The sequence below is a fragment of the Globicephala melas genome, chromosome 20 (assembly GCF_963455315.2).
Source record: "Globicephala melas chromosome 20, mGloMel1.2, whole genome shotgun sequence".
In the NCBI taxonomy this organism is placed as follows: domain Eukaryota; kingdom Metazoa; phylum Chordata; class Mammalia; order Artiodactyla; family Delphinidae; genus Globicephala; species Globicephala melas.
This window is the reverse complement of record NC_083333.1, coordinates 12,044,319-12,067,686: the sequence shown is the minus strand read 5'-3', so window position 1 is coordinate 12,067,686 and position 23,368 is coordinate 12,044,319. Positions and strand designations below refer to the sequence as shown.

Below are 23,368 nucleotides of genomic sequence, written 5' to 3'. Positions count from 1 at the left end.
TGAACCAGGGTGTTCACATCCCCTGAGCCAGCAAAGAGGCTTTGTCCACGGGTTTCTCAACAGCGGCACTATTGACGTTTGGGGCTGGATAATATCTTGGGGTGTGTGTGTGTGTGGGGGGGTGCTGTCGTGTACTTTGTTCTGGCCGCCACTCACTAGATGCTGGTAGCACGTCTCCATGTCTTTCTCTTTCTCTCTTTCTCTCACACGCGCGCGCGCGCACCCAGATCGTGACAGTCAACAATGTCTCCAGATCTTGCCACACGTCCCCTAGGGGAGAAAATAGCTCACTGATTGAAAACCACTGGGTTGGGGGAAGGCCGACTGGCCTCGGGGTGCAGAGAGTAGAACCACCCTCCCGGTTCTGCTCTCCGGTTCCTGTGAGCCCACAGAACACCCAAGCTGCGGAGCTCCGGAAGGTGGGGCTTATGCAGATGAGCGGCAGGTTTTGGCTGGGAGGCGGGCGTCTTTATGCAGATGAGGGGGCGGTGTCTGCATGTTGATAAGCTGGGCCCGCAGCCGACGCGGCTGGGAGTCTATCGGGTCCCGCTGCGGTTCGGGCTGAGGTGGCATCTCTCTTCCGCCCCCCCCGTCCCTAAGTTCCTACCCTCCGAGAATAGCCCTCGACCTTTACCCTCGTCCATTTCCCCCTCTCCTCCCTGCGCCAGTACCCCCGAATCCTAATCGCTCCACTCGTGGCGCCCCCCCGCGTTTCTCCTCTCCGCCGCAAACCCCGCGACCTCCAGCAGCCCGCCCCCGCGAGCCGGATCCTGCCTGGCTGCTCCCGCCGCAACCTCCTCAGCCTTCCCGCTCTTCTAGGGCTCGCGCCACTACACCCCCGGGTGTCTCCCCTCGGGCTTACCGGTTCCCTCCTCCTCCCGCCCCCTCGGAGCCCCCTCCCTCGCCTTGGCCAGCCGGCATGCAGGTGTCTATCGCATGTACCGAGCAGAACCTTCGCAGCCGGAGCAGTGAGGACCGTCTGTGTGGACCCCGGCCGGGCCCCGGGGGCGGTAATGGCGGGCCGGTCGGCGGGGGGCATGGGAATCCTACGGGGGGAGGAGGGTCGGGCCCCAAGGCCCGGGCCGCAGTGGTCCCCCGACCCCCAGCGCCCGCTGGGGTCCTCCGAGAGAGCACCGGCCGAGGCACTGGCATGAAATACAGGTATGGGGGTGGCCGGGCAGCCCGCCACATCTGCTCCCCTTTCCTGACCCCTGAGGCTTCCTGGGATGCTTCCAGAACCCCCTCAAACTTCGCTAAGAAGATCCCGGCTCACTCCATCTCCTCTTCCCATCATTGGCACTCCCTTACTTGGGCCCTCTCTTGCTCTCCGTCCATACCCCCGACTAGTAGAAAATCAAGTTTACCAAGGTTGACCAGGCCTGTCAGACCCAGGGGATACTCCTAAGCTTCCCTCCTTACCCTCAGGAAGGCGAGGGATGCACGGATCTCCAGGCTGCACACCCCCACCCCCACCCCCCGGGATGAAGTGTCCTTGGGTCGTGTCCTGGGAAGATGGGGGAAGGAAACGGCTTCTCACTGTGGCCTGCTCAGTGTGCCTGACCCAGATACTGCCCCCACATGCCCCAAGGTCTCCTGCAACCTTCTGGGTGGGGAGGGAAGTGGGGCCCTTGGAAGGATGGACCACATCTCTCAAGCCCCTGCCGAAGGACAGGGGCCATGTGGGTAAGATGGACGGAAATGTAACCGACTTTATCTCAGAGAACCGCTGGGCTCTCAGGACTACCAGTAGGGGGGAGGGGAGGGGCTCCTGCTTGAGAGTGAGCAGAGGTCACTGATCTGACCTGGCTTTGTCACTTGAGGAATTTGATCCCCTCCATGTGGTGGCCCTGATTGGGAAGCTGAGCGGACGGCCTGGGTGGGGGGTCCTTGGGAGGAGCGTCTCTCTGGTTTGAAGACAGACTTCACAAGCCAACAGGAGCAGAGGGAGTAGAGAGGGGAAGAGGGGGAACTGGTCTTACCTCTCATACTCTCCACCCAGGTGTCCTACCTGCTTTTGTTGGAGGCCTCCCTGCCTAGCCTATCCAAGGATCCTTGCCTGCCTGAGTGCCTGAACTTGACTTGGTTTACCCCTTCCACCCCAGTGTCTGCCCTTTAGCACAGCACTCTCTGATGATCTGTTTTCACAAACTCATCACAATTAGCCAGTCGCATTCCTCCCAGCCAACCCCCACCCTCGACTCTACACATCCCAGAGATGACTCAAATAAACACAAGACCCACCAGCAGAAACGCTAAGCAGGCAGCGCATCTTCAATGTGATAGGAGGGAACAGAGGCACTGGACAGTGGCTCCAGAGGAACAGTCATTATTTGTTCACTTATGCTATGGCCATAGCACTGCCCAATTTAGTGGGCCCACTGAGTCTAGCTTCTTTGGACTGAGACACCCTGAGGGCATCTCAGTCTGGAAGGAGAGGAACTGGAGGCTGATAATCTATGTTCCTAATGGAGGCTCTACCCCTTCCTTCTGCCTCTGTGTCCTGCAGGAACCTAGGAAAGTCTGGTCTTCGGGTATCCTGCCTTGGCCTAGGTGAGTTAGAAAGAAGAGGAATTAAGGGAAGGGGCGTTCTTTCATGGCTTGCCCCCACAGGTCTCACCTGCCTGGCTTCTCTCTTGCAGGTACCTGGGTCACATTTGGTTCTCAGATCTCAGATGAGGTATAAGTGATGGGACCTAGAAGCAGGGTGAGGGGGTATGAGAGAACCAAAAAGGGGGGAAATGGACTTGCATAGGGGTTTGGACAACAAGCATGGGGAACGGTGGACCTGAGGTTGGAGGATGGGGAAAGGGGAGTGAATGTGTAAACGAAGGTTGAGGTCTGATGGGCTAGAATGCCGTAAGGAAGGTAACTGAGAGGCTGGTTGCTGGTCTTCAACTTTTTCTCTCACCATCCTAGACAGCAGAGGATGTGCTGACAGTAGCCTATGAGCATGGCGTAAACCTGTTTGACACCACCGAAGTGTATGCAGCGGGAAAGTAAGGACTGGGGTGAAAGACTAAGTTACACTTGGAAGGCTGAGAGAATATCAGGGCTTTTTGGTTTCCCCCCTAAAGAACCCTGGGAATTCTGCATCACTAAGTTCCAACCTTTCAGCCAATGGGGCCCCAAAGCATTATGGGAACTGTAGTCCCAACATCTGTCTCTCTCCAGCTTTGAGGGCAATGGGGCATACTGTGCAGTCAAAATGAAATAAAACAAACAACTATTTCCTGGACGTCATTTATGTGCAACTATGTGAGGATGACAAAGATAAATTTCAAACATACTATACCACAGCACACATGGCTTCACGCTGCAAATAGTAAAAACCTAGGATGACTACTCCTGCCTCTTCTTCTGGCAAACTCTTCTGCTTATCTTTAAGACTTGTCTCAGATGTCAACTCTTCCAAGAAGCCTTTGCCCAGCTCCCCAAAGTTGGTCACTATCCCCATCAGCTCCCAAAGCACTTTACACTACCCTCTGACACTGAGTTCATCAATTACTCGTTTACAAGGCCATATTCACTGCTCACCTGGGAGGCTCCTCCCTCCACAGAACCTGTCTTGCTCTTTCCCACGTCACCTAAGTACCTATGCAGAGCCTGTCACAGAGCAGGTATCTGATTGAAGGATGACATCAATATGCCCTCAAAAAGCTCACAGTCTAAGTGGTTAAACAAACAAACCAAAAGACAAGGAGATACGAAAGATTAAATAACAGTAACACTTCAGTAAGAGCCCACCATAACTTAAGACTTGTCACACATTAACTCATGATTAAGTGTCAAAAAATTGTGTAGCCAATAAGAGCTATGGAAGCTGACAAGGACTGACCATAGACTGCAGCAATCAGAGAACATTTTCCATAGAATGAGGCAGAATCCAAGCTAAATTTTGGAGGACCAAGCTAAATTTTGGAGGATGGGTGGAACTTTGCAAAGACTAAAAGAAGGGGGAGGGCAATACAAATAGTTGGAACCAGACGAGGCAGTGTCCTCCCTGGCTCCACTATAGTTGGTCCCTCTTCTCTCATCCTATTCTATCCCTTCAGCACCCAGAACAGAGCTTCGTACACAGTGATGCACAGCTGACATTTGTTGAATGAATGAGTGAAAATGATACGACTAGAACCCTAGATTGGGAGCCCCTCTTACTTACTCTAGGATGGGGCTGACAGCCCAATGGCCTCCTCGTTTATGCTCCATTTTACAGGAGAGGAAATTAGTTGAAGGGAAAGGTGGGGAGGAAGGAAAGAAACTGATCCACTTTGGAGGGGTCAGTGCTTCTACACTGTCTTCCTTCCAGGGCTGAAAGAACCCTAGGCAACATCCTCAAGAGCAAAGGTTGGAGGTAAGACATGTTGGGTGGGTGGGGAGGGCCGGGAGGTTGCTGGGGACATGATCATCCAAAAATCCTTTTCTTGCCCGTTCTACCATTTCTCTTTCTTCCAGGAGATCAAGCTATGTCATCACCACCAAGATTTTTGGGGGAGGACAGTAAGTGGCTGCCTCACTATAATTGGGGAGATCTGCAGAGACTGTGTGAAGGTGCATGGGATGGGGGTGGGGGCAGCAGTCCCTGCACCTGCTACTCCAGGTCTGCATCCTGCCTGTGAGGACCCCTGAAATACCAGTTCCTCATGATTCCAGGCCAGCCCTGGTCCCTTATCTTTGACACACCTCATCTCTGACTTACCTTTTCCTACAGGGCAGAAACTGAGCGAGGCTTGAGCCGCAAACACATCATTGAGGGTAAGAGTTAGGGGCTGGGAACTGGAGGTGGCTGGGTATGGAAGCCAGAGGAGTTGGGAACATTCTCTGAAGCTCTGAGTCTGAGGCTTTGAATAGGGAAGCCGGGATTTAGGTGGCCATGGCAAAAGGATAAGGTCTAAATTCTTAGGAAACTGAAGCTGAAGAGCTTACCTTCCTCGCCCCATGCTTTTACCCCAGGCTTGCGAGGATCCCTGGAACGCCTCCAGCTGGGATATGTGGACATCATCTTCGCCAATCGCTCAGACCCCAACAGTCCCATGGAGGGTAAAAGCAGCACCCCAACCCTGACAGCCCTTCAAAACTGAGCACTTCTAAAACCCTCAGCAGAAGCCAGCCCCTGCTCAGGAGGCCTCCCAAGCTCCACAGCAGAGGCTCAGACCCCAGGACTTGGACGGGGAGGGAGGTGAAAAGCAGATACCAACCCCTCCGACTCCACAGGGATGAGTGGGGCCTTGGTGGGGCAGGCAGAGGTCTGCACATCTGGAACCCAGGATGCCAGGGGTCTGACAGTGAGGCTCTCCCTCTCCTATGTGCCTAGAGATTGTGCGAGCCATGACCTATGTCATCAACCAGGGCCTGGCCCTATACTGGGGGACATCCCGATGGGGGGCTGCAGAAATCATGGTGAGTGTGCCACCCACCTCGCCGTCCTACAACTTGTTCCCACTTTTCACATGGCCACTCCAAACCCCACTCTACTGGAGGGGGGGGGAGTGGAAGAAAATGGAAGGAGTGCTCTGACCCCCATCTTTTCCCCACCCCAACTCAGGAGGCCTACTCCATGGCCAGACAGTTCAACCTGATTCCTCCAGTGTGTGAACAAGCTGAGCACCATCTGTTTCAGAGAGAGAAGGTGGAGATGCAGCTGCCAGAGCTCTACCACAAGATTGGTTCGAAGTTCCCTCATCCCTACCTTTCCCTCGGCCTCACCATCACCTAGATCCCTTTCCCACATCCAATCCTCTTCCTCTCAGGTGTTGGCTCAGTCACCTGGTCCCCTCTTGCCTGTGGCCTCATCACTAGCAAGTATGATGGGCGAGTCCCAGATACCTGCAGGGTCAACATCAAGGTGAGATCTGGGGGCTCAGGACGGCAGGAGTGGACTATCTGAGGGGTCGTCTTTTGCTGATTCTCCTTGGCCTCCAGGGCTACCAGTGGCACAAAGACAAAGTGCAGAGTGAGGATGGCAAGAAGCAACAAGCCAAAGTCATGGACCTTCTCCCCATCGCTCACCAGCTGGGCTGCACCGTGGCGCAGCTTGCTATTGGTGAGACACTGCCAGCCCTGGACCCTGCAGAGGCCTTGTCTCCTCCTGAGATGCTACCAAACCGCAGACTGGTTTGTCTCTGGGGAGGACCCTCTTCCTCGGAGACACCTCTGAAGTCTGCGTGCTCACTCTTTCCGACCAGTTCTTTTTTATTTCCTTCTCTGGCCCAGCGTGGTGTCTCCGCAGTGAGGGTGTCAGCTCGGTCTTGCTGGGGGTGTCCAGTGCAGAGCAGCTGATTGAACACCTGGGCGCCCTGCAGGTGAGGGGGGAAGGGTGTGGGGGGCAGTGGGGCGGGTGTCAGAGCCAGAGCCCATCTCTGTCCCCTGTCCCAGCACTCAAGCAAGGCCTTGCTGTCCAGCCCAGAATGGGCCTGTGAGGTCACCCACTACAATGTCCTCGCTTGGCAAATGAGAGGTCCCAGGGTGAGACGGTGAGGCAGGGGCACAGCTGCGACTCTTTCCCTGCCACCTGGCTTCGCTGTGCGGCTCCCCGGGTTTTCCAACCTCATTCCCTTGTTCAGCAACCCTGCACCTCTCCACCACCCCATTCAATTGCAGGTGCTGAGTCAGCTGACCCCGCAGACGGTGATGGAGATAGAAGGGCTCCTGGGCCACAAACCTCATCTCAAGAAATAGTCCGTCGGGGGCGCAGGGACCCGCTCTCAGGACCGCTTTCCGCCGCCGCCTCCTCCCTCCCGCTCCGGATCCCTCCACGCAGCGGCCGGAGCCAGGGAGGCCCCGCCCACTAACGAGTTCCGGTCACAGTAGCGAAAGCATGAACAAAGCCATATCCTCCCGCAGTAGGGCTTGAGAGGGAAAGTAGTCCGCCGCCCCCTATTGCGTCCTCCTAGGTCTCCCTGCTAATCCTGGGCATGAGCTACTGGGCTGTCCCCTCTCTGCCACTTGGCCTCGCTCCCTTCTCTCTTCCCCTAATCGCCGAGGCCCAGGGGGAAAAAAGGCAGATACAAGACCCATGCAGAGTACCTCAGAAGTGGCCCTTGAAATGTCATCAAGGGGTAACAACCTAATATGAAGTGAGTTTTGATGTCATCTGGGACAAAGGAGATGGGGCTCTTACATTCGTTACAAAGGAAGCCAGGCTGGTCCTGGCAGGAAGTAAATGATAATCTTTGGGAAACTAGGACCCTGCCTCAGCCAGGAGGTGGAGGAGGGCTTAAAACCACAAAAAGTGTTGAGACTTTGTTCTTGTCAGAGAGGGGTAGGGTGGGGAGTGCAGTGACAAAGCACTGATGAGGGAAAATTGACGGCCGATGTATAGCCTGTCCTGGCACAAGTGGCCAGGGAAGCCCTTGGAAAGTACGGTTGGGCCGCACTTTGCAGGAAAAGGTGACAGCCTTTAGGTCAGGGCAGAGAAATGGGGCTGACATAAAAAGGTCTGGGGATAAACTTTTGAGCCTTGAGCAGGACTCCTACCCGGGAGTGGAGGACTGTAGTCTTCCTCCTGGCAATAATCTTAAAGCAATAATGATGGCCCCTCTTGTGTAAGACTTCCCAGGGAACTGTAAATAAAATCTCAGCTTGATCATCACTTACCGCGTCTGAAATTGCTGGGGGCTGAGAGGTTAGGATCTCAGTCTCACGTATCTGGGCCTCTAGCACCCTGCCGTTAGAAAGGTCCAGCACTACCTGTCCACTGCTCCTTTACCTCAGTGACCCAGGCATCATGCTCCTAGTCACTGCTCTCATCAAGGACCCAGGCACCTGATCCACCAGGCCACAGCTTTCTTCCTTAGAACCCACAGGCCGGGCTTCATAGCTTTGTTGCTCCTCCCTCTGATGCTCACTCTTACCCTTGTTTTGTTTTTTTGTGTTTTTTTTTTGCGGTACGCGGGCCTCTCACTGTTGTGGCACGAACCTGCATCCCCTGAATCGGCAGGCGGGCTCTCAACCACTGCGCCACCAGGGAAGCCCCCTTGTTTTGTTTTGTAAGTTATATTAGCCATTCGTCTTGTTTCCCTCTTGCCTGATACCCACACATACGCCAATGAACTATCTAGGTGGTTTTCCTGTGGCTGAGGGGGAGGGGCTGTTCTGAGATTGAGGCTTTGGGATTTGGGGAAGGAGAGGTAAAATGAAAACCGGTCTATGGTTGAAATGATACAGAGACAGGGAAAAGAAATATTATAAAGAAAAGAAAGAAAACAAGTCAAAGATCAGGTGTGAGAGTGGTGGAAAAGCAGAAGCAAATGGGATTATGTCAGAGCCTTACCCTTATTCTTCCCCAAAGAACTCTGATTTCCCTGGGACACAAAGTGGGTGGAAAGTTATAACCTTTAAAGATCACAAGGCAGGGTAGGATGAGCTCTGCCTCCCTTAAAATATAACCTCACCGGGCTTCCCTGGTGGCGCAGTGGTGGAGAGTCTGCCTGCCGATGCAGGGGATGCAGGTTCATGCCCCGGTCCAGGAAGATCCCACATGCCGTGGACCGGCTAGGCTCGTGAGCCATGGCCGCTGAGCCTGCGTGTCCAGAGCCTGTGCTCTGCAACAGGAGAGGCCACAACAGTGAGAGGCCCGCGTACTGCAAAAAAAAAAAAAAAAAAAAAAAAAAAAAAAAATATATATATATATATATATATATATATATATATATATAAAAAACCTCACCATCTCCCTTCTTCCCATCCTCACCCTTCCTTGATCCCGAAGCTGGGAGAGTAGAATAAAACCAATTTTCAAAAGAGAGAAGTCAGCAGCATGCCATTTACTGGATTAGCAGCCAACCGCATCAACTAATGAATACTTACATCCACTCCTATCATCTCCCACTCATTTTGGAAGACTGTGGAGGAAACAAAGAGGTAAAAATGTGTGACTATTGTTAGTTATTCTGTAACAAACATACAAGAATTTATAAATTCAAAATAGTACTCTCCTTAAACAGTTACCTTGGAGGGCTGTGCACTTATTTTAATGATGCCTACCCCATGGCTCAAAACATTGAAAAAAGTCCTCTTAGAATTACCTTCAGAGGCAGTTAGAAACCCCTTGTAAGGAATCTTCCTTTATTGTCACACCTCGTTTACGATATATACATATATGTGTATATATATATATACATATAATTTATTATTATTATTATTTTTGGCCGTGCTGCATGGCTTGCAGGATTTTAGTTCCCCCGGCAGGGAAAGAGTCCTAACCACTGGACAGCCAGGGAATTCCCTCGTTTACCATATTTATCACTCACCTCGTTCATTAATTTAACAAGTATTTATCTATTGAGTCCTACTATGGTACAGCACAGGGACACAGTGGTGAACAAAACCAGACTCAGAACAACCATTGTGAAGTTTACAGATGGGAAAGGCAAAGAAGTAACAAGTAACCCCCAAACACACACAAACTTTGGTTGTCCAAAGTCCAGAGGAAAGCACGTGGTGTTACCAGAGTCTACAGTGGGTATTTCACACAGTGAGGCTGCGTGGAGAGCTGAAGGTTGAGTGGGTGTTACTAAGGTGAAAGCAACAGGGTTTAAAAAAAAGAAAAGAAATGGGTGTTGGAAACGTTGGGTGCCAAGAAGTTAAAGTAAACACAACATAGGCTGGGTCACAGGATACTAACAACAGCTAATATATGGTGTGTTTACTGTGTGCCAAGTATCATTCTAAGCACCTTAGAATCAGTATATAAGCTGATTCAATCCTATTATCATCCACACGTTATAGATGAGGAAACCAAGTCCCAGAGAAGTTAAGTAACCTGCTCAAAGTGTCACAACTGGTAAGCGGGCTCTAGAGTCCGTGCTATGAACCTCCACAACAGAATCTGGACCGCAGGTCCAGGAGAGGAGGGTGAGGCTGCGGCTGGGGGATGGGTGTGGCACCGTGAGGGAATGTGGGCTGTGAGTACTGTGTCCTGTTTACCTGTAGCAGAAGTCACACCCCTGAGTCAGAGCTCAGGCTGGGCTGCGTTGCTGGAGCCATCATGGTGTGTGGGTGTCCAGGCCTGGCTACTCAGGAAGGATAGGATTCCCAGCATTCCTAAGGCCACGGTCCTGGAATCTAGGGCCCTCCTTAGGCTGAGATTTCACCTGGGAGTTGAGCAGTTTGAGAATAAAATTTGGGAAGCCACCCTTACAAGAACACAGGGAGGTCATATATAACAAGGAAAATTGAGGGCAGCATCTGCTCAAACGCCCAGGAGCCTACTGAAGATTGGGCAGAATGGGCGGTGTCACTGGCTTACGAAGTACGTTTGGGTGGGTTGTGAAGGAGTGTGAGAAACCCTGTGCCAGTGGCTGAGGGCCCGGGCCCAGGGAGGGAACTGGGGATTTGCACACAGTAGAAACGCTGGCTCTGCGTGGGGGATAAAGGAAGCCATGGAGGGAGTGTGTGTGTGGGGGGGGCGTGCCGCGACTTCCCCTCCCCAGCCCTCGCACCGCCTGGCCCGCTTCCCTCGCTTCGCCATGGCTGGCATTCGGGGTCTCGCACCTCCACCGCCCCCACGCGTGCTGCCGCGGGGAGCGGCCTGACCGCCGCTTGACGCCTCAAGAGGGGCGGGGGTCTCACTTTTAAAAGGGGCAACAGGCCTCGGCGCGGGCCCCAGAACAGGCCCGCTCCGTTAGCGACGCCCTCGAGTCCGCGGCGGGCACGATGCAGCTCCTGGTGAGGGTGCCGTCTCTTCCGGAGCGGGGCGAGCTGGACTGCAACATCTGCTACCGGCCCTTCAACCTCGGGGACCGCGAGCCCCGCCGCCTCCCCGGGACGGCGCGCGCCCGCTGCGGCCACACGCTCTGCACCGCCTGTCTGCGCGAGTTGGCGGCGCGTGGCGACGGCGGCGGGGCGGCCGCGCGCGCAGTGAGTCTGCGCCACGTCGTCATGTGCCCCTTCTGTCGCACGCCCACCCTGCTCCCGCGCGGCAGGGTCACTGAAGTCACTGTCAACCCGGACTTGTGGTCACGCTTGGAGGCAACAGAGCGGGCCGCGCACGAATCTAATGGGGCGGGTGGTCCGGTTCGGGAAAGCGGTGATGCGACCGAGAGGCCGATGACTAGGAAACGGAGAGAAGGGGGCGGGGCCTAGGAGCGCGGGATGGCGTGAGCTCCTGCGGCCCTGGGCCCGGGTGCTGGCACCCGCGCGCAGGTGGCGGCGGCCGCTGCCTAGCAACGGTGAGGGGCCGCCCGGGTAGGCAGTGGAGGGAGAGCGCCCCGGAACGCCGGTTCGGCTGCGCCCTTCCGCTGCCACTAATCCTCCTTCTTTCCCCCAGTGCTGTACTGTCCACAGATCAAGGACTCGGCCCACATGACCCGCTGCACGCTGTAACCGCGGAACCCTGAAGCTACGGCAGAAGAAAGGTGGGAGCTGCATTCTCGGGGCGCGCTGTACTACGAGGAACTGGTGCCAAGCCCACCCCCTGTCATGTCCTGGAGTGTCACGGATGAGGGAGGTGAGCCAAGGGCAGAAGGGAACGCCCTGGGAGGTGTTGATGCTGCGCTGGGGAGGCTCCTAGACGAATCGCCCCCATCTACCGACTGTGCCAGCCTTGCATATTCAGGATGGAATGGCCCAGGGAGGATAGAAACAAAGTCTACGTTCCCGTGGGAAGCAGACAATTTCCCTAGCTGTGACTTTGGCTTTTGTCCAGGGCAGCTCTGATGTCTGGGAGCAACAGGTCCCATTTTAGCAATTCTGTGTCAATGATTTGAAAGTTTAAAAAAGATGGAACGGGAGAGAAGAGGCTGATTTCCATGTCATATTAATCTCACTTCTCTAGCACCTAAGAGAACTGAGAAAAATAAACCGTACCCACCCTACTCCCTCCGCTGGTATGCCTACTAGTGTCCCCCTTCCCAGTACTGTGTTCCTAAAATTGTCAAGATGCATCCCCACCTATGAGATTAGGAGCCTCGCTTCATTTCAGAATCTCCCTTCAACCTGTTGGGGCAGGTATGACGACGCCCAGAGGGCATCTATCCGAGTCACCTCACTAGGGCCTGTCAAGGGGAGGAGGGAGAGCCATTTGGCTATGGCAGTGGATTGTAAACTTCTGATATTATTTTTACAGCCACAAGGAAACACTGTCACTACTGAAAAAAGATGCTCATCATACAATTTTAAACTTGTGTCCCATATTTAGACATCACCTATTTCAGGGCAGGGGTTCAATTTAAAAGTCCTGTTCGTATCTTGTGATCGTAGAGTTACAGTCAAGGACCAGCAGCATCGGCATGACTGGAGCTTGTTGGAAGTGCAAAATCTCAGGATTTCACTTCTGACTTACTGAATTAGACTCTGCATTTTAACAAGAATCCCAGGTGATCCATTTAAGTAAAAATTTAAGAAGCACTGGTCCAGGTCCTAGACTATGTTACATTTTCCCCTGAGTTAAAAAGGGGGAACTTATTAAGAATAAACCCCAATTTTTCTAACTATGTTTTTACCTTTTTCCTTTCGTTAAGTCTCAGCTTAAATATTCCCTCTTTGGGGAGGTCTTTCTCGGCTTTCAATCTGGTGTGGCCCCCTCCCTCACCCTCTGTAATACAATGCCTTGTTTTATTTTTTCACTACTTTTATTTTCTGATATGTGTTTTGTTGGTGTCCTGCACTACAGTGTAAGCTCCATGATAGCAGTGACTAACTTGTGACTGTTGTATCTCCAAGGGCAACAGCAGTGTTTTTAACATGTACTCAATAAATGCTTGTTGGAATTACATTTTTTAATATAATAGCCTCAAAAATTGTCTGGTCTCTCAGCCTCTGAGAAGCTCTGGTAGTAAATACATGTCAAGCTGTAGTGTCCAGCGGTTCAAATCTTTGGCAAGCTATGCAGGTCTGACCCCCCACCCCCCAGCTCCTTTAAAATAAAAGTGTGCTTCTGCAACTGGGAACTGAACCTATGAAGCTGTAGTGACCTCTACTGACTCTTTGTAGAACTAAACAAGCTGAAGGTGGAAAGGACGATCAAAAGGATGAATGGAAGGCAGTTCTGAAACTTATCAGGCACCCCTCCCACTAAACTTCTGTCCAGTAATTCCTGCTATCTCTCTGATCTCAACCTGAGGCCTGTGGAGGTGTCCTGCTGTCACCCTCCATCTCCGCTGAGCTCATCACACTGGGGTGAGGGTTGGAAAAAGAGCCTTGGAGTTGTAGCTGATGATCCAACAAATAAAAATGAGAAAAAGGAAAAGTCACAAGATTTAAAAAAAGAGAGAAATGGGTAACAGGAAATGGCAGGAAGCAACACCCTTTCTTTCCTCATCCCTCCCCGAAACCAAAGAACTCCCCCACTCAAAAATAACAGAGCACACAGAAAGGAAAGTATAATTTATATGTACAACCAATAAACCTGATACAGAAGAGGGGACTGGGACAGACCAGGAGTGGGTGTGAAGAGACCGGGAAAGGAGCAGCAAGAAAGTGAAGGGGAGCGAAGAGCAAGTGGGGGGTTCGCCATGCAAACTGCCACTCTCCCCAGCCCCTCCTGGGGAGGAGGATGTGCCCATGTCTCCCCAGCCTGCCCTCCACTATTTTGCTCTGGTCCCAAAGGCAAGGTAGTCCCCTGACTAGGCCCCCTGCCTGACCCACTCAAGTTTAGTTCATATCCAGGTCTTCAGGAGGGAGGGTAGAAGTCCTCCAAGAACCTGAGCCCCAAAACTGGGGGCTCCCCCCACATCTGGCCCATTGTGTTCTCCACCACCCTTTCTAGGTTACCTGGGTCCCTAGGACAGATTGGGGAGCTCCTCTTTGGCTTAAGGGAGTATCACCCAAATATTACTCTCTTTGTAGGGGTGGTCCTTGGTCCCTAGGGAGGGGGGAAGATTCCCAACACAAGATGCCGGTACGCAGGAGGTAACTGAGCCAGTGAACGGCGCCTTTATTCTGAGGCTGAACAGCAATGGACTCCCTCCCTTGTTAACTGCTCCGCCCTCCATTTGGGGGGAGGTAGGGGAAGGAAACATGCAGCCGCCCCTCCTCTTCCCTTCCACCCTCCCAGGGCTCACTGTCACCCCTCTCTAAAGTCACCCTCCTCTCTTGAAAGCTCTTTTCCCCACCAAAGTCCCTAAAGGCCGGGCAAGGCTAACCCCCCACTTCTGCAAGAGATGGAGCTTACGCTGCAGGAATAAGAACTGGGGCGGCTCCACCTCTTCCCCCCCCGCCACCACAGCCGCTCACTGGGAAGCTGTGTGTGCTGGGCAGTGGGGGGTACAGGTACTTGGAAGACCCTGCTGACCACCTCCCACCCAGACCTCTTCTCACCAGCACAGTCTTCAAAGCACGGTGGGAAAGGTGCACGGGGTGGAGAAGGACAAAGGGCCCTTCTTGAAGAGAGCTGTAGAGAGGGGCAAAGGGGCTCCTAGCCCAGCGGGGGCCCAAGGGGTGGGGAAGGCGGAGGACTGGCAGCAGGCCCCAGAGCCTGAGCTGGGGGTCGGCCTCGGGGACGGGGCCTGGGTGAAGGGCAGGCCTGGGATCCGGTCAGTCGTCTATACAGATCACCTCCCCGGCTCGGGGCTCCTTCCGATCCAGCCCGTCTGACACCAATGCCCCCACCATTTCCTTCTCCTTCTTCACCAGCACTGGAGGGCCGTTGGTGGCGGCTGTTTGGGAAGGGGGTAAGGAAGGGTCAGTCCCTCCTTCACTTCCCATTGTCGACTGCTTCCTGGCGACAGTACGTTCTTACTTCTAGGTCACCTCATGCCACATCCAATTTTCTAAGGTAGGGATGGGAAAAAATCTCTCTCTCTGAGATTCCCCACGGTACGCATGATGGAACACATGTTCCAACTTTCACCGGAACCCCCTTCCAATTTCATATTCTCTTTCTCTGAAGTAAACAGCTGGAGGAGGCTCAGGTAGGTAGTACCAAGCCACAGAACCACTAAAACCCTAGATGAGGTTTTTGACGACGGGAATGGAAGAGAAGCTGAGAAAGGGATGGGAAAAACAAAGTCCAGAACCACTCCATTCCATAAAACACTGGATACTTCCAAGGAAATGAGATGGGCTGGACAGGTAAAAGGGTAGCTGAGCAGGGATGAAGCTTGGAAAAGGAAGAATGCAAGGAGCAGGAGGCAGGAAGTCACCAGCTGACCTGTGATGAAGGACCCTGCAGGCATCTGGCTGTAATTGGCGCCTGCGGCGGCCAGGGCCCCTACGGGTGCGGCGCTGAAGGCCGCCCCGTACCCCGGAGGTGTAGCGTACGGACCCGGGGGGAAGGCCTGGAAGAGAGAGCGAGCCCACATTAGAGGGTCCACAGTCTGAGAGGAAAGAAGCTGTCGGGGAGACATCATGGGCCAACTCCAGAACTACTGAGGGGTATCACACAGGCAGGGAGACTCAAGGCTGATGAGCGTGCTGGAGCAGGTCGTTGTTCCACACTGCACGGGGCTCTGAAGGAGGTGTTCATACGTGTGCAGGAGGAGTACCAACAGGGAAAACTGGAGTCGGGGGAAAGGGTTACCGGTGTGGGGTGAGGCTCCGTGCCCTTGCTGGCCAGCCGGCTGAGGATGCTGCGCTCGGACATCTGAAGGCGGGCTGCGATGGGGGGTATTCGGGACAGCGTGGCTGGCAGGCGGGTCACGTCCGCCTTCATGTCGCTCAGCAACTCCTCCAGCTGGTTCAGAACTGGGGCCCGGGCCACGGAGAAAGAAGGGCAAGAGAAAGACAGGGAAAGGGAGAGATGGAGCCAGGAAAAGAGATGAGGAGTCAGATGGACAGATACAGTCAGAGAAGGAGAGAGAGGAGGACACAGATGTCGAAGAATCAGAGACCAAGGAAATGACAGAAGTAGAGAAAAAGAGCAACTCGGGGACAAAGAAAAAGTGTCAGGTAAAGAGGCAGAGAGACCAGATCACCACAGAGGACAGATGGAGAGAAAGAAGAAAGGAAAAGGGAATATGGAGAAAAGGGAGATAGGGGAGGGAGGACATCGGAAGACATGGGGGCGGGGAGTTGTCAGAACATCCCATACTGAAAGAGTGAGGTTTAGGGGTTGGGGATGATGGGGAGGAAATAGTCAGGAGGCGTGGGAGGTGGTAAGTGGTGTCAAAGACGTAAGGAATCAAAGTTTTAATATGTAAGGGGGGGAGGGAGGTTAGAGGGTCAGCATTACAGATTCAAGGAATTAGAACAGGAGTCAAAGGGGCCAGGAATCAGTCACTACATCAGACAGGATTAGATGGTTAGAGGGCTTTAGAACTTAATCTATTATTATCAAGGTAAGAGGGTTTGGGAGGAAGGGTTGAAGGTCAAAGGGAAGTTTCATGGGGTAGGGTCAGAGGGTGGGACGGAGGTGGTTTCTGCTTCATGGGGTGAATGAGACGTGAGGAACGTGGTTTGTGGGACCGGGGGTAAGGACTTTTGTGGACTATACACAGGCCAGGGCCCCAGAGAGTGTGCTATTAGCAATATGGCAGGTGTGTGGGTCAGCGAAGAAGTTCCGCCCTGTGGAGGGGACGTGGCACAGTCTCATGGAGATTGGGGGGTTGGGGGGAAGGTCCCTCCCTTCGGCACTGATGTGAATGCTACTAGGCACGGATGAGGGCTGGCTGCACGAATCCTAGAGGCTAAAAACCAAGGCAGTACCAGGTGGGTCGGGGTGGGGTCAGAGGTCAGAGGGGGGTGGTTCAGAGGGTAAAGGGGTCAGAGGGGTGGGAAGATTTTGAGGGGTGCGGGGTGAAGACTTACGCAGCGTTGTGGGCCCTCCCCCGCGCGGGGCCGCCGCGGCCCTTACCCTTGTGCAGCACGGCGTTGGCCGGCTTGTTCCCCGCCAACGACTCCTTGGAGAGGTGCTGGTGGCTCTCGGCCAGGCACTCGGCCTCGGCGAAGCGGGCGTGGAGGGCCATGGCGGGGTGCGCCGGCTCCTGTGATAGGTTCAGGTAGGCCGCCCGCCGCAGCTGCTCCTCAATCACCAGCGCCTGCTCCAGGAGCTAAGGGCGTGGGGAGGGGGTGAGTGCGGGAGCTGCCAGCAGCAAGCACGCAGCTCGGGGCTGGAGACCCACACTGCCCTCACCAGCGGCCCAGACCCCCAGCTCCACACCAATACTGACTGCGGCCCCGCTCCAGACCACAGTGCCAAACACAAGGTGACCCTCTGGTCTTTGCCTCAAGCATCGCCTCAACCCTCAAGGTGTTAACCCTGCCTACATTCCAACCAGATCTGGTCCCACTTCTCACCCAAGCCCCTCTTCAACACTGTTCCTTTCCTCCCTCATCCTCACCTTGAATCTCCGCGCCAGGAACTTATTTTTCATCTCCAGAAAGTTCCCCTTATTGGCTTCAGTTTTAAATGGCTCGTTGATAATGGCAAACTGAGCATCATTCTGGATGTCCTGCCACCGTGCGTAGCCATGGCTGCCAATAAGGGAAGTGGATCATCAAGGAATTTAACAGGGCTGGGCTGTGAACACGCCTTCCTTTTGGCCTGGTCGCCCCAAAGTGTGGCACTAGGCCCCCTTCCCTAAGTGTAGTTCCCCTCTCTCCAGGTTGAGAGAACATTTTTTTCTTGCGTTTGTAGCCAAGGATACAGGACAATCCCAGCCAGAAGCCAATAGTCATGTCTTCGGTGCCAGATCTCATTGAGTTTCCCCGAGGAAACAGCTGCCCGTTCCTCATTCTGCCACAGCGTGTGGAGCTCTGAAGAGAGGACAGAAGACAGATGAGGTACAGACCCAGCAGACTGGTACAGAGGAGGGAACTGAACAGTGGGACAGGACTAACGGCTTTTTAGGAGGAACAGGGCAACGTTAGGTGAGGGGTTAGGAATAAAACTAGTTACAAACAAGGTTCAAGTTGGGATTAAGAGTACAGGTGGGATTAAGGCAGCTTTGGAGTTAGGAGTCCACTTCAGGAGGACCAAGGGCAAGGATCAGAGACAGCATGCACCATTTCATAGACAGTTACTTGGAATTAAAGGCGGAAGGAGGCCTCAGGCCCAAAGAGAAACCCCATGAGGATGAGCTAACCCCAGTGAGGAGTAGAGGGCAGTGAGGACCCCCCCACCTGTGAAGCCACCGTCTGCAATATTGAACATGAACCGCGGCTTCTCTGCCTTCTCCTCACGTCGCCCGTTGGACCGCGGCTCGTCTCGAGGAGGCCCAGGTCGAAGCTCCCGGTCCCCTTTTACATCTTCTGCTACGGCAGACGGGGCAGAGCTCACACCTCAGGAGAGTCTCCTCCCAGGTCCCAAGACTACTCTCTGTAGTGTACTGGCCCCTGGAACAGCTACCCACCCAGGACCCAGGCATTTGGTTCCCAAGACTCCACCTCCCCTCCCCTGATTCCCTCAGGGACCCAGGTGTCCGGTCCTTCCACCCATTACCTCTCTTGCCCAAATCCCCCGTCTCCCCCTCCGGCCTCTCCCTGTGTTCCTGTCCATCCATCGGCTTCTCCTCCTCCCTCTCTCCTGGCGTCGACTCCGTGGCTGTGGGAGGGGGTAGGGGACAGGAAGGAAGGATGTCACCCTCAGCCCCTGATCCCAGGAAGAGGGAACCCCCAAATTCTAAGCCCCCCTTCACCCCTAAGACCATGCACCCACCTGACTTCTCTCTGTCCCCACGGTACCCAGGTTCAGGCTCCATCTCTCCAGGTACCCCTGGCACCTCATCCTCTAGAGGAATCTTCCTTGGCTCCAGCCGCTCCCCAAGTGATGGGGCTGGGCTGGGGGTATCAGCCTAAAAGAGGACAACGGAGTCAGGATGAAGTGGCAGCTCCTAGGCACCTGCCTCCACGACTCTGCCACTCCCTCCCCTCAAAGGAAGCTAGGTAGCCACACACCTCTGTTTCCATCTTCTCCCCAATTTTGCTATTCTTCTCTGGCTTCTCCTCCTGGTTTTCTGCTTCATCCTTCTCCAGAGGTGTCCTTACGCCATCTCCTTTCTCACTGGGAGCTGGAGTAGCTGCGGGGGTAAGGCGGAGTGAGGCAGGCAGAAACTCCCCACCCCAACTCCAGACCCTCGGCGTCTAACGGACACTGGCCCCATCTGTCTCTCCTGCCATCCTGAGCTGATTACCAGGTTTTGAGGTGCAGGGACTGTTTGCAGCAGAAGCCTCAGGAGTGGTGGGAGACGTTTTGGTAGGAGAGGAGGCTCTGGAGGAACGCTTGGAGTCAGCACTGGGGTCGGGCATCAGCTCCGGCATAGACCAGCGCCCATTGATGTGCTCAAACTCCTGAACCTGGAGGGTGCGGGGGAGTCGTAGGGACAGAGATCAGCTCCGGCGACCGGACACACAGCAAGCTCCAGCGCTTCTCCCTTTCTCGCACCAGCGTGAGTCCGGAACTCAGGGACGAGAGGCAGAGGAGCACAGGGCCTAGGCGGCCAGCCTCTTTGGCTGAGGGGAAGACGGATACCTTCTTCTTGACGAGAGACATGACTCCAATGCGGGTCAACACTTGCTGGCGACTCAGTCCCTCCCGAGGGACCCCGTCAGCAAAGGTTTCAGAGCCGTCTGCCCCGGGCTCACAGAGATGGCGCATGAACAAAGACACATAGGCCCTAAGGAGCACGGGGGTGGGAGGTGTGTTAGGAGAGCCTTAGGGGGGGCAGGGCAGTAAAGGGGGCACAGGGATTACTGAACCTGAAACTCCCGGGTGCCTCCAGGGGTCCTCCCCTGGGCCTCTCAGTCTCACCATCACCTGTCCTCCAAATCCTAACTCCCCCATCTGCCCCTCCCCTTGCATTTCCACAGTCCCCTTGGTCTTGGTTACTTCATTCCTAGGCCCCATCAGTCAGCTCTTCATCCTTCCCACCAGCCCCCCTGCCAGGTTATCATGGTCAAATAAATGTGAGGCAAGGACAGCCCAGGCGAGGCTCCTGTCTCAACTGCCTCTCCCATTGGGGAGGAAGCCTGGCCTCCCTGCTCTAGGCTCATCTGAGGGGAGGTGGGGCGGGCTGAGCCCACCCCCCAGGAAACTGAGCCAGGAAAGACTGTCTGGCAGGGAGTACGGTGATCAGTTGAGTAAGGTCACATCATATGGTAGCCAAGAGGAAAGCAGTAACACCCAAAGTTTTCACCCTTCCATCCAGCTGAGCCCTGTATCACCCCCACTCACTTGAACTCTTTTTCAGTCTTGCCCCTGAGGTCCCGCACCAGCCACTGGGTGGTGAAGGCGTCCTGTGGTGGCATGCCCCAGCGCATCACAGCATTGAGGAAGGCCTTCCGCTGACGGGTGTTGAATCCCAACACCTGATGACGGGGGCAAGGAGGGAGTGGGCAGTGAATGTCCAGGATCTCATTTCTTGGTCTGTGCTACCCTCAGTGACTCAGCTTCAATTCCCTAGAGGGGCCTAGGCCAGCTCACCTCAATGTTGCCCCCAACTCGAGCCAGCAGTGGAGGCAGTGGCTTATCCTTTTCGTTCCGGAGCTGCCTCTTGGACTGTCGACGCCCTGGGTGGGGAGATGGTGACCCCGGTTAGTAGAGCTGCCACCTCCTTCCCCGCCCTCACTCTTTCCTAGCCCTCCATTCTCACAAGATACAGAACACAGGAAAGGCCTGTGTCAGCTCTGAGGCGCTTCTAATTTTCTTCCCAGCGCATTCAGAACTACTAACCCAATAGGTCCAAAAGAATCGAGTCATACTAAAAAATCAGTAGCACCCATACGATGCAAGCAAGATTACTGGTGGGAACGTAAGAGGATGTTACCTTTCTCGATCTTTCATCTAGGTACCTAAGCCTGCACGGTTATATACTCCCAATTTTAACAGTGGCGAGATTATAGATATTTCTTCCTTTTTGCTTACCTGCAATCTTTACTTTTTCTACAAATGAGCATTTTGTATAAAAATAGTGGGCTTAATAGACAATGGGAAGTGAAATGGGAAGAGGTGCGGTAGAAAAACAAGAAAACAGATGCCACCTTCAGGACGCTCATCAAAGTCTTCATCCTCCTCCTCTGATCCCACTGAGTACTCTGACTGGTTATCTGCGAGGGGAAGGGCTCAGTGGTCAGTGATGGCTCCCTGGATAAGCCCAGGCTGGGGCCCTTCTGTCTGGACGCCTCCCCTCGGAGACTTCTGCACCTTCGCTCTGGCCTCGGCCCTCCTAGGGATGCCGGATGACTGCCTGCCGTCTGACTCAGGACCACACACCATGTCCACTCACCCACCTACCTCCTGACTCCTGCATAACCCACTCTAAACAGGGACCCCTGGGTGTCCATCTGAGCCCTCTGCAACTGCTAGATAGCTGAGACCACCTGCAAATCCACCTGGCCTCCGGGTAGCTCCCAGTGTCCCTTCCTAATCTCTTTCCACTTGGCAGGGAAGGCCCTGACTCCTAAGCGCACTCTCCCCTTCTCGGTCCCTCCGTCAGGGGCGGTCCTCACCTTGGTCCTCCTGAGCAGCATCGTTGTAGTTAACCTGCTTGCGGACCCTCTTGCCTTTGCCGAGGTTGCGGGCCAGGTCTTCCTGCTGCTGCTCGTAGTGGTGTCTCAGCAGCTTCTCCCAGTAGTCGGGATCCACGTTCTCCTCCTGCTTGATGATCTCGCGTTCAATTTCCTCAATCTGAGGGGCAGCAGGACGAACGCTGAAGGCCTCCCCTTCCAATCCTGCCACCATGACAAAATCCCTACTCGCCTGCCTCCACCCAGCCCTAGACCTCGTCACTGTGTGTAAGTCCTCTGTGTGAGTTTTCCTTACCTCTTACCTCAATATGCTTCTCCTCCTCGTGATTTCCCTTTTTTCCAAACCTCTCCTCTAGTGCCCTCTGTGTCCCTCCCACTCTGACTCAGAAGCTTCCCTCCCGAGTTTATCACCGCTTTCTCTGCCTAAGTTTTCTCCAAAGTCCAGTCTCATCCTTTAGACCAAGAAGTCGTTTGAGGTCCACTACCGCTCTCTGATGGGCACTGGGGTAAGAGATCAGACAAAAACCAAGAGCGAAGGGGGATCCTCCAACTTCAAGGTCTGGTCAAGGACGTCGGACACGACCCCTCAGAGGTGGCCCGGGATGCACAGTGTCTGGCCCCAAGCCTCTCACCTTGTCTTCTTCCCTCACCACGTACTGGGCCACCTTGAAGGAGCTGAGATACTCATTCATGTTCTGCACGTCAGTGTCCTCAGTTGCATCCTGGTTCCGGTCCAGGAGCCGAGCGATGGCCTCGTTGTCATAGTGAATCACACTGCTGTCCTCCTCCTTGTTCTCCCCTGGTGGAGTTGGGGAATGAGAGGGGACTCTGAGCTCTAACCAGAACCTCAGGCAGAACTTTAGAGAGATCAGAGGAAAGCCTTCCCCTCTGCTTCCTTTTCACGGGAGCTCTGGAGGAGAAGGCCCTTTCCCTGGACGTCTACACAGAGATTTGCTGTTGTTTTCAACCTTACAGGTAAGGAAAGAAGCCAACCTTCCTCCAAGGATGCAGAGAAGAGATTTTCTTCAGGGGGTTTCAGAAGAGAAGTGCTCATAGACAGCAAAGACCTGCTTACAGGGAGCTGCAGAAAAGGCTCTCACCCTCATTTTCATCCTTAAATAGCTCCTCGGTGCCAAATTTGAGGATGTCATCCAGCTCCTGCTTGGACATGGAGCCCGCCTTGGAGCCCAGCCCAGGCCGCACCACCAGATGCGTCAGCATCATCTTTCTCTTGGCCACCTGTGTGATTCGCTCTTCCACTGATGCGCGAGTCACAAACCGGTAAATCATCACTTTGTTGGCCTGGCCGATCCGATGAGCACGGCTGAAGGCCTGCAGGGGCCGGAAAGCGGGGATGGGCCAGGGGAGTGGCAGGGGAGACACCCCCTACATGCTCTGGAAAAGAGGCTGACAAGGAAGGGTCTTCTACCCACCAAGAGGTTTATTTCTGACCCCAGAACAGACAGACACATCTCCTTGCTCGGAAGGGCTCCAGGAGGCATGCTCTCACCTGGATATCATTATGGGGGTTCCAGTCTGAATCAAAGATGATGACAGTGTCGGCAGTGGCCAGATTGATGCCCAGCCCTCCAGCCCGGGTGGACAGGAGGAAGCAGAATTGTTGGGCCCCAGGAGCTAGGAGGCAAGAATTAGGAAATCAGGCCTTTCTTGTACCCAGAAGGTCTGTCCACCTGCTCCTAGTTGTTCCCTGACTACAAACAACGATGCCCTCAACTCAAAAGCCCAGGTGGCTAATATCCTCCCAGGCCAGCACCCTCCCATCCCAGGGACCTAGGCACAGGTTTCTTGGGCCTCCCACACCCAGCAGGGACCAAGGCCCCCCTCACCATTGAAGCGATCGATGGCCTCCTGCCTCAGGGCACCAGTGATGCCGCCGTCAATGCGCTCATACTTGTAGCCTTCGTAGTCTAAGAAGTCCTCTAGCAAGTCTAACATTTTGGTCATCTAGAGCAAGAGAAAAGGCAGGAGTCTAGAACGACGAGGCAGTGGGATGCGCCCTGTCTGTTCT

General features: G+C 54.3%; 3 protein-coding genes and 1 non-coding gene across 10 annotated transcripts in view; 2 read left to right on the top strand and 2 right to left on the bottom strand.

Moving 5' to 3' along the window:
* Window positions 1-536: 536 nt before the first annotated feature.
* KCNAB3 (potassium voltage-gated channel subfamily A regulatory beta subunit 3) lies at window positions 537-7,588 on the top strand. The gene is made up of 14 exons (XM_030861554.2): window positions 537-1,161; window positions 2,507-2,550; window positions 2,640-2,677; window positions 2,917-2,996; window positions 4,307-4,351; window positions 4,453-4,497; window positions 4,709-4,752; window positions 4,951-5,037; window positions 5,312-5,397; window positions 5,543-5,663; window positions 5,748-5,842; window positions 5,920-6,040; window positions 6,211-6,299; window positions 6,598-7,588. Exons 1-14 carry the CDS (start codon window positions 920-922, stop codon window positions 6,673-6,675), a joined length of 1,215 nt encoding a protein of 404 aa, XP_030717414.1. The 5' UTR covers window positions 537-919; the 3' UTR covers window positions 6,676-7,588.
* A 3,065-nt stretch (window positions 7,589-10,653) lies between these two features.
* RNF227 (ring finger protein 227) lies at window positions 10,654-12,892 on the top strand. The gene is given in 3 exon segments (XM_030861558.2): window positions 10,654-11,051; window positions 11,053-11,168; window positions 11,267-12,892. Coding segments are annotated over 3 exon segments (570 nt in total). The 3' UTR covers window positions 11,323-12,892.
* A 416-nt stretch (window positions 12,893-13,308) lies between these two features.
* CHD3 (chromodomain helicase DNA binding protein 3) overlaps window positions 13,309-23,368 on the bottom strand; it is a 25,102-nt gene continuing 15,042 nt past the window's right edge. For 4 of the 7 annotated variants that reach the window (XM_030861518.2, XM_030861521.2, XM_030861520.2 and 1 more), the window contains exons 21-40: window positions 23,187-23,304; window positions 22,850-22,974; window positions 22,440-22,671; window positions 21,972-22,138; window positions 21,322-21,499; window positions 20,854-20,919; window positions 20,297-20,382; window positions 20,048-20,181; window positions 19,346-19,490; window positions 19,008-19,170; window positions 18,772-18,893; window positions 18,533-18,668; window positions 18,317-18,418; window positions 17,998-18,129; window positions 17,523-17,631; window positions 17,217-17,349; window positions 16,684-16,925; window positions 15,458-15,621; window positions 15,089-15,215; window positions 13,309-14,594 (exon numbers count right to left, since the gene is read on the bottom strand). In XM_030861518.2, the coding sequence (XP_030717378.1) occupies window positions 14,354-14,594; window positions 15,089-15,215; window positions 15,458-15,621; window positions 16,684-16,925; window positions 17,217-17,349; window positions 17,523-17,631; window positions 17,998-18,129; window positions 18,317-18,418; window positions 18,533-18,668; window positions 18,772-18,893; window positions 19,008-19,170; window positions 19,346-19,490; window positions 20,048-20,181; window positions 20,297-20,382; window positions 20,854-20,919; window positions 21,322-21,499; window positions 21,972-22,138; window positions 22,440-22,671; window positions 22,850-22,974; window positions 23,187-23,304 (2,922 nt within the window). In that variant the 3' untranslated portion in view covers window positions 13,309-14,353. The remainder of the gene's footprint in view (window positions 14,595-15,088; window positions 15,216-15,457; window positions 15,622-16,683; window positions 16,926-17,216; window positions 17,350-17,522; window positions 17,632-17,997; window positions 18,130-18,316; window positions 18,419-18,532; window positions 18,669-18,771; window positions 18,894-19,007; window positions 19,171-19,345; window positions 19,491-20,047; window positions 20,182-20,296; window positions 20,383-20,853; window positions 20,920-21,321; window positions 21,500-21,971; window positions 22,139-22,439; window positions 22,672-22,849; window positions 22,975-23,186; window positions 23,305-23,368) is intronic. The other 3 variants (XM_030861525.2, XM_030861519.2, XM_030861526.2) reach the window with 3 other exon arrangements.
* LOC115856231 (small Cajal body-specific RNA 21) lies at window positions 19,776-19,915 on the bottom strand. Its single transcript, XR_004040753.1, has one exon. It is a non-coding gene; the product is annotated as a small Cajal body-specific RNA 21 (non-coding RNA).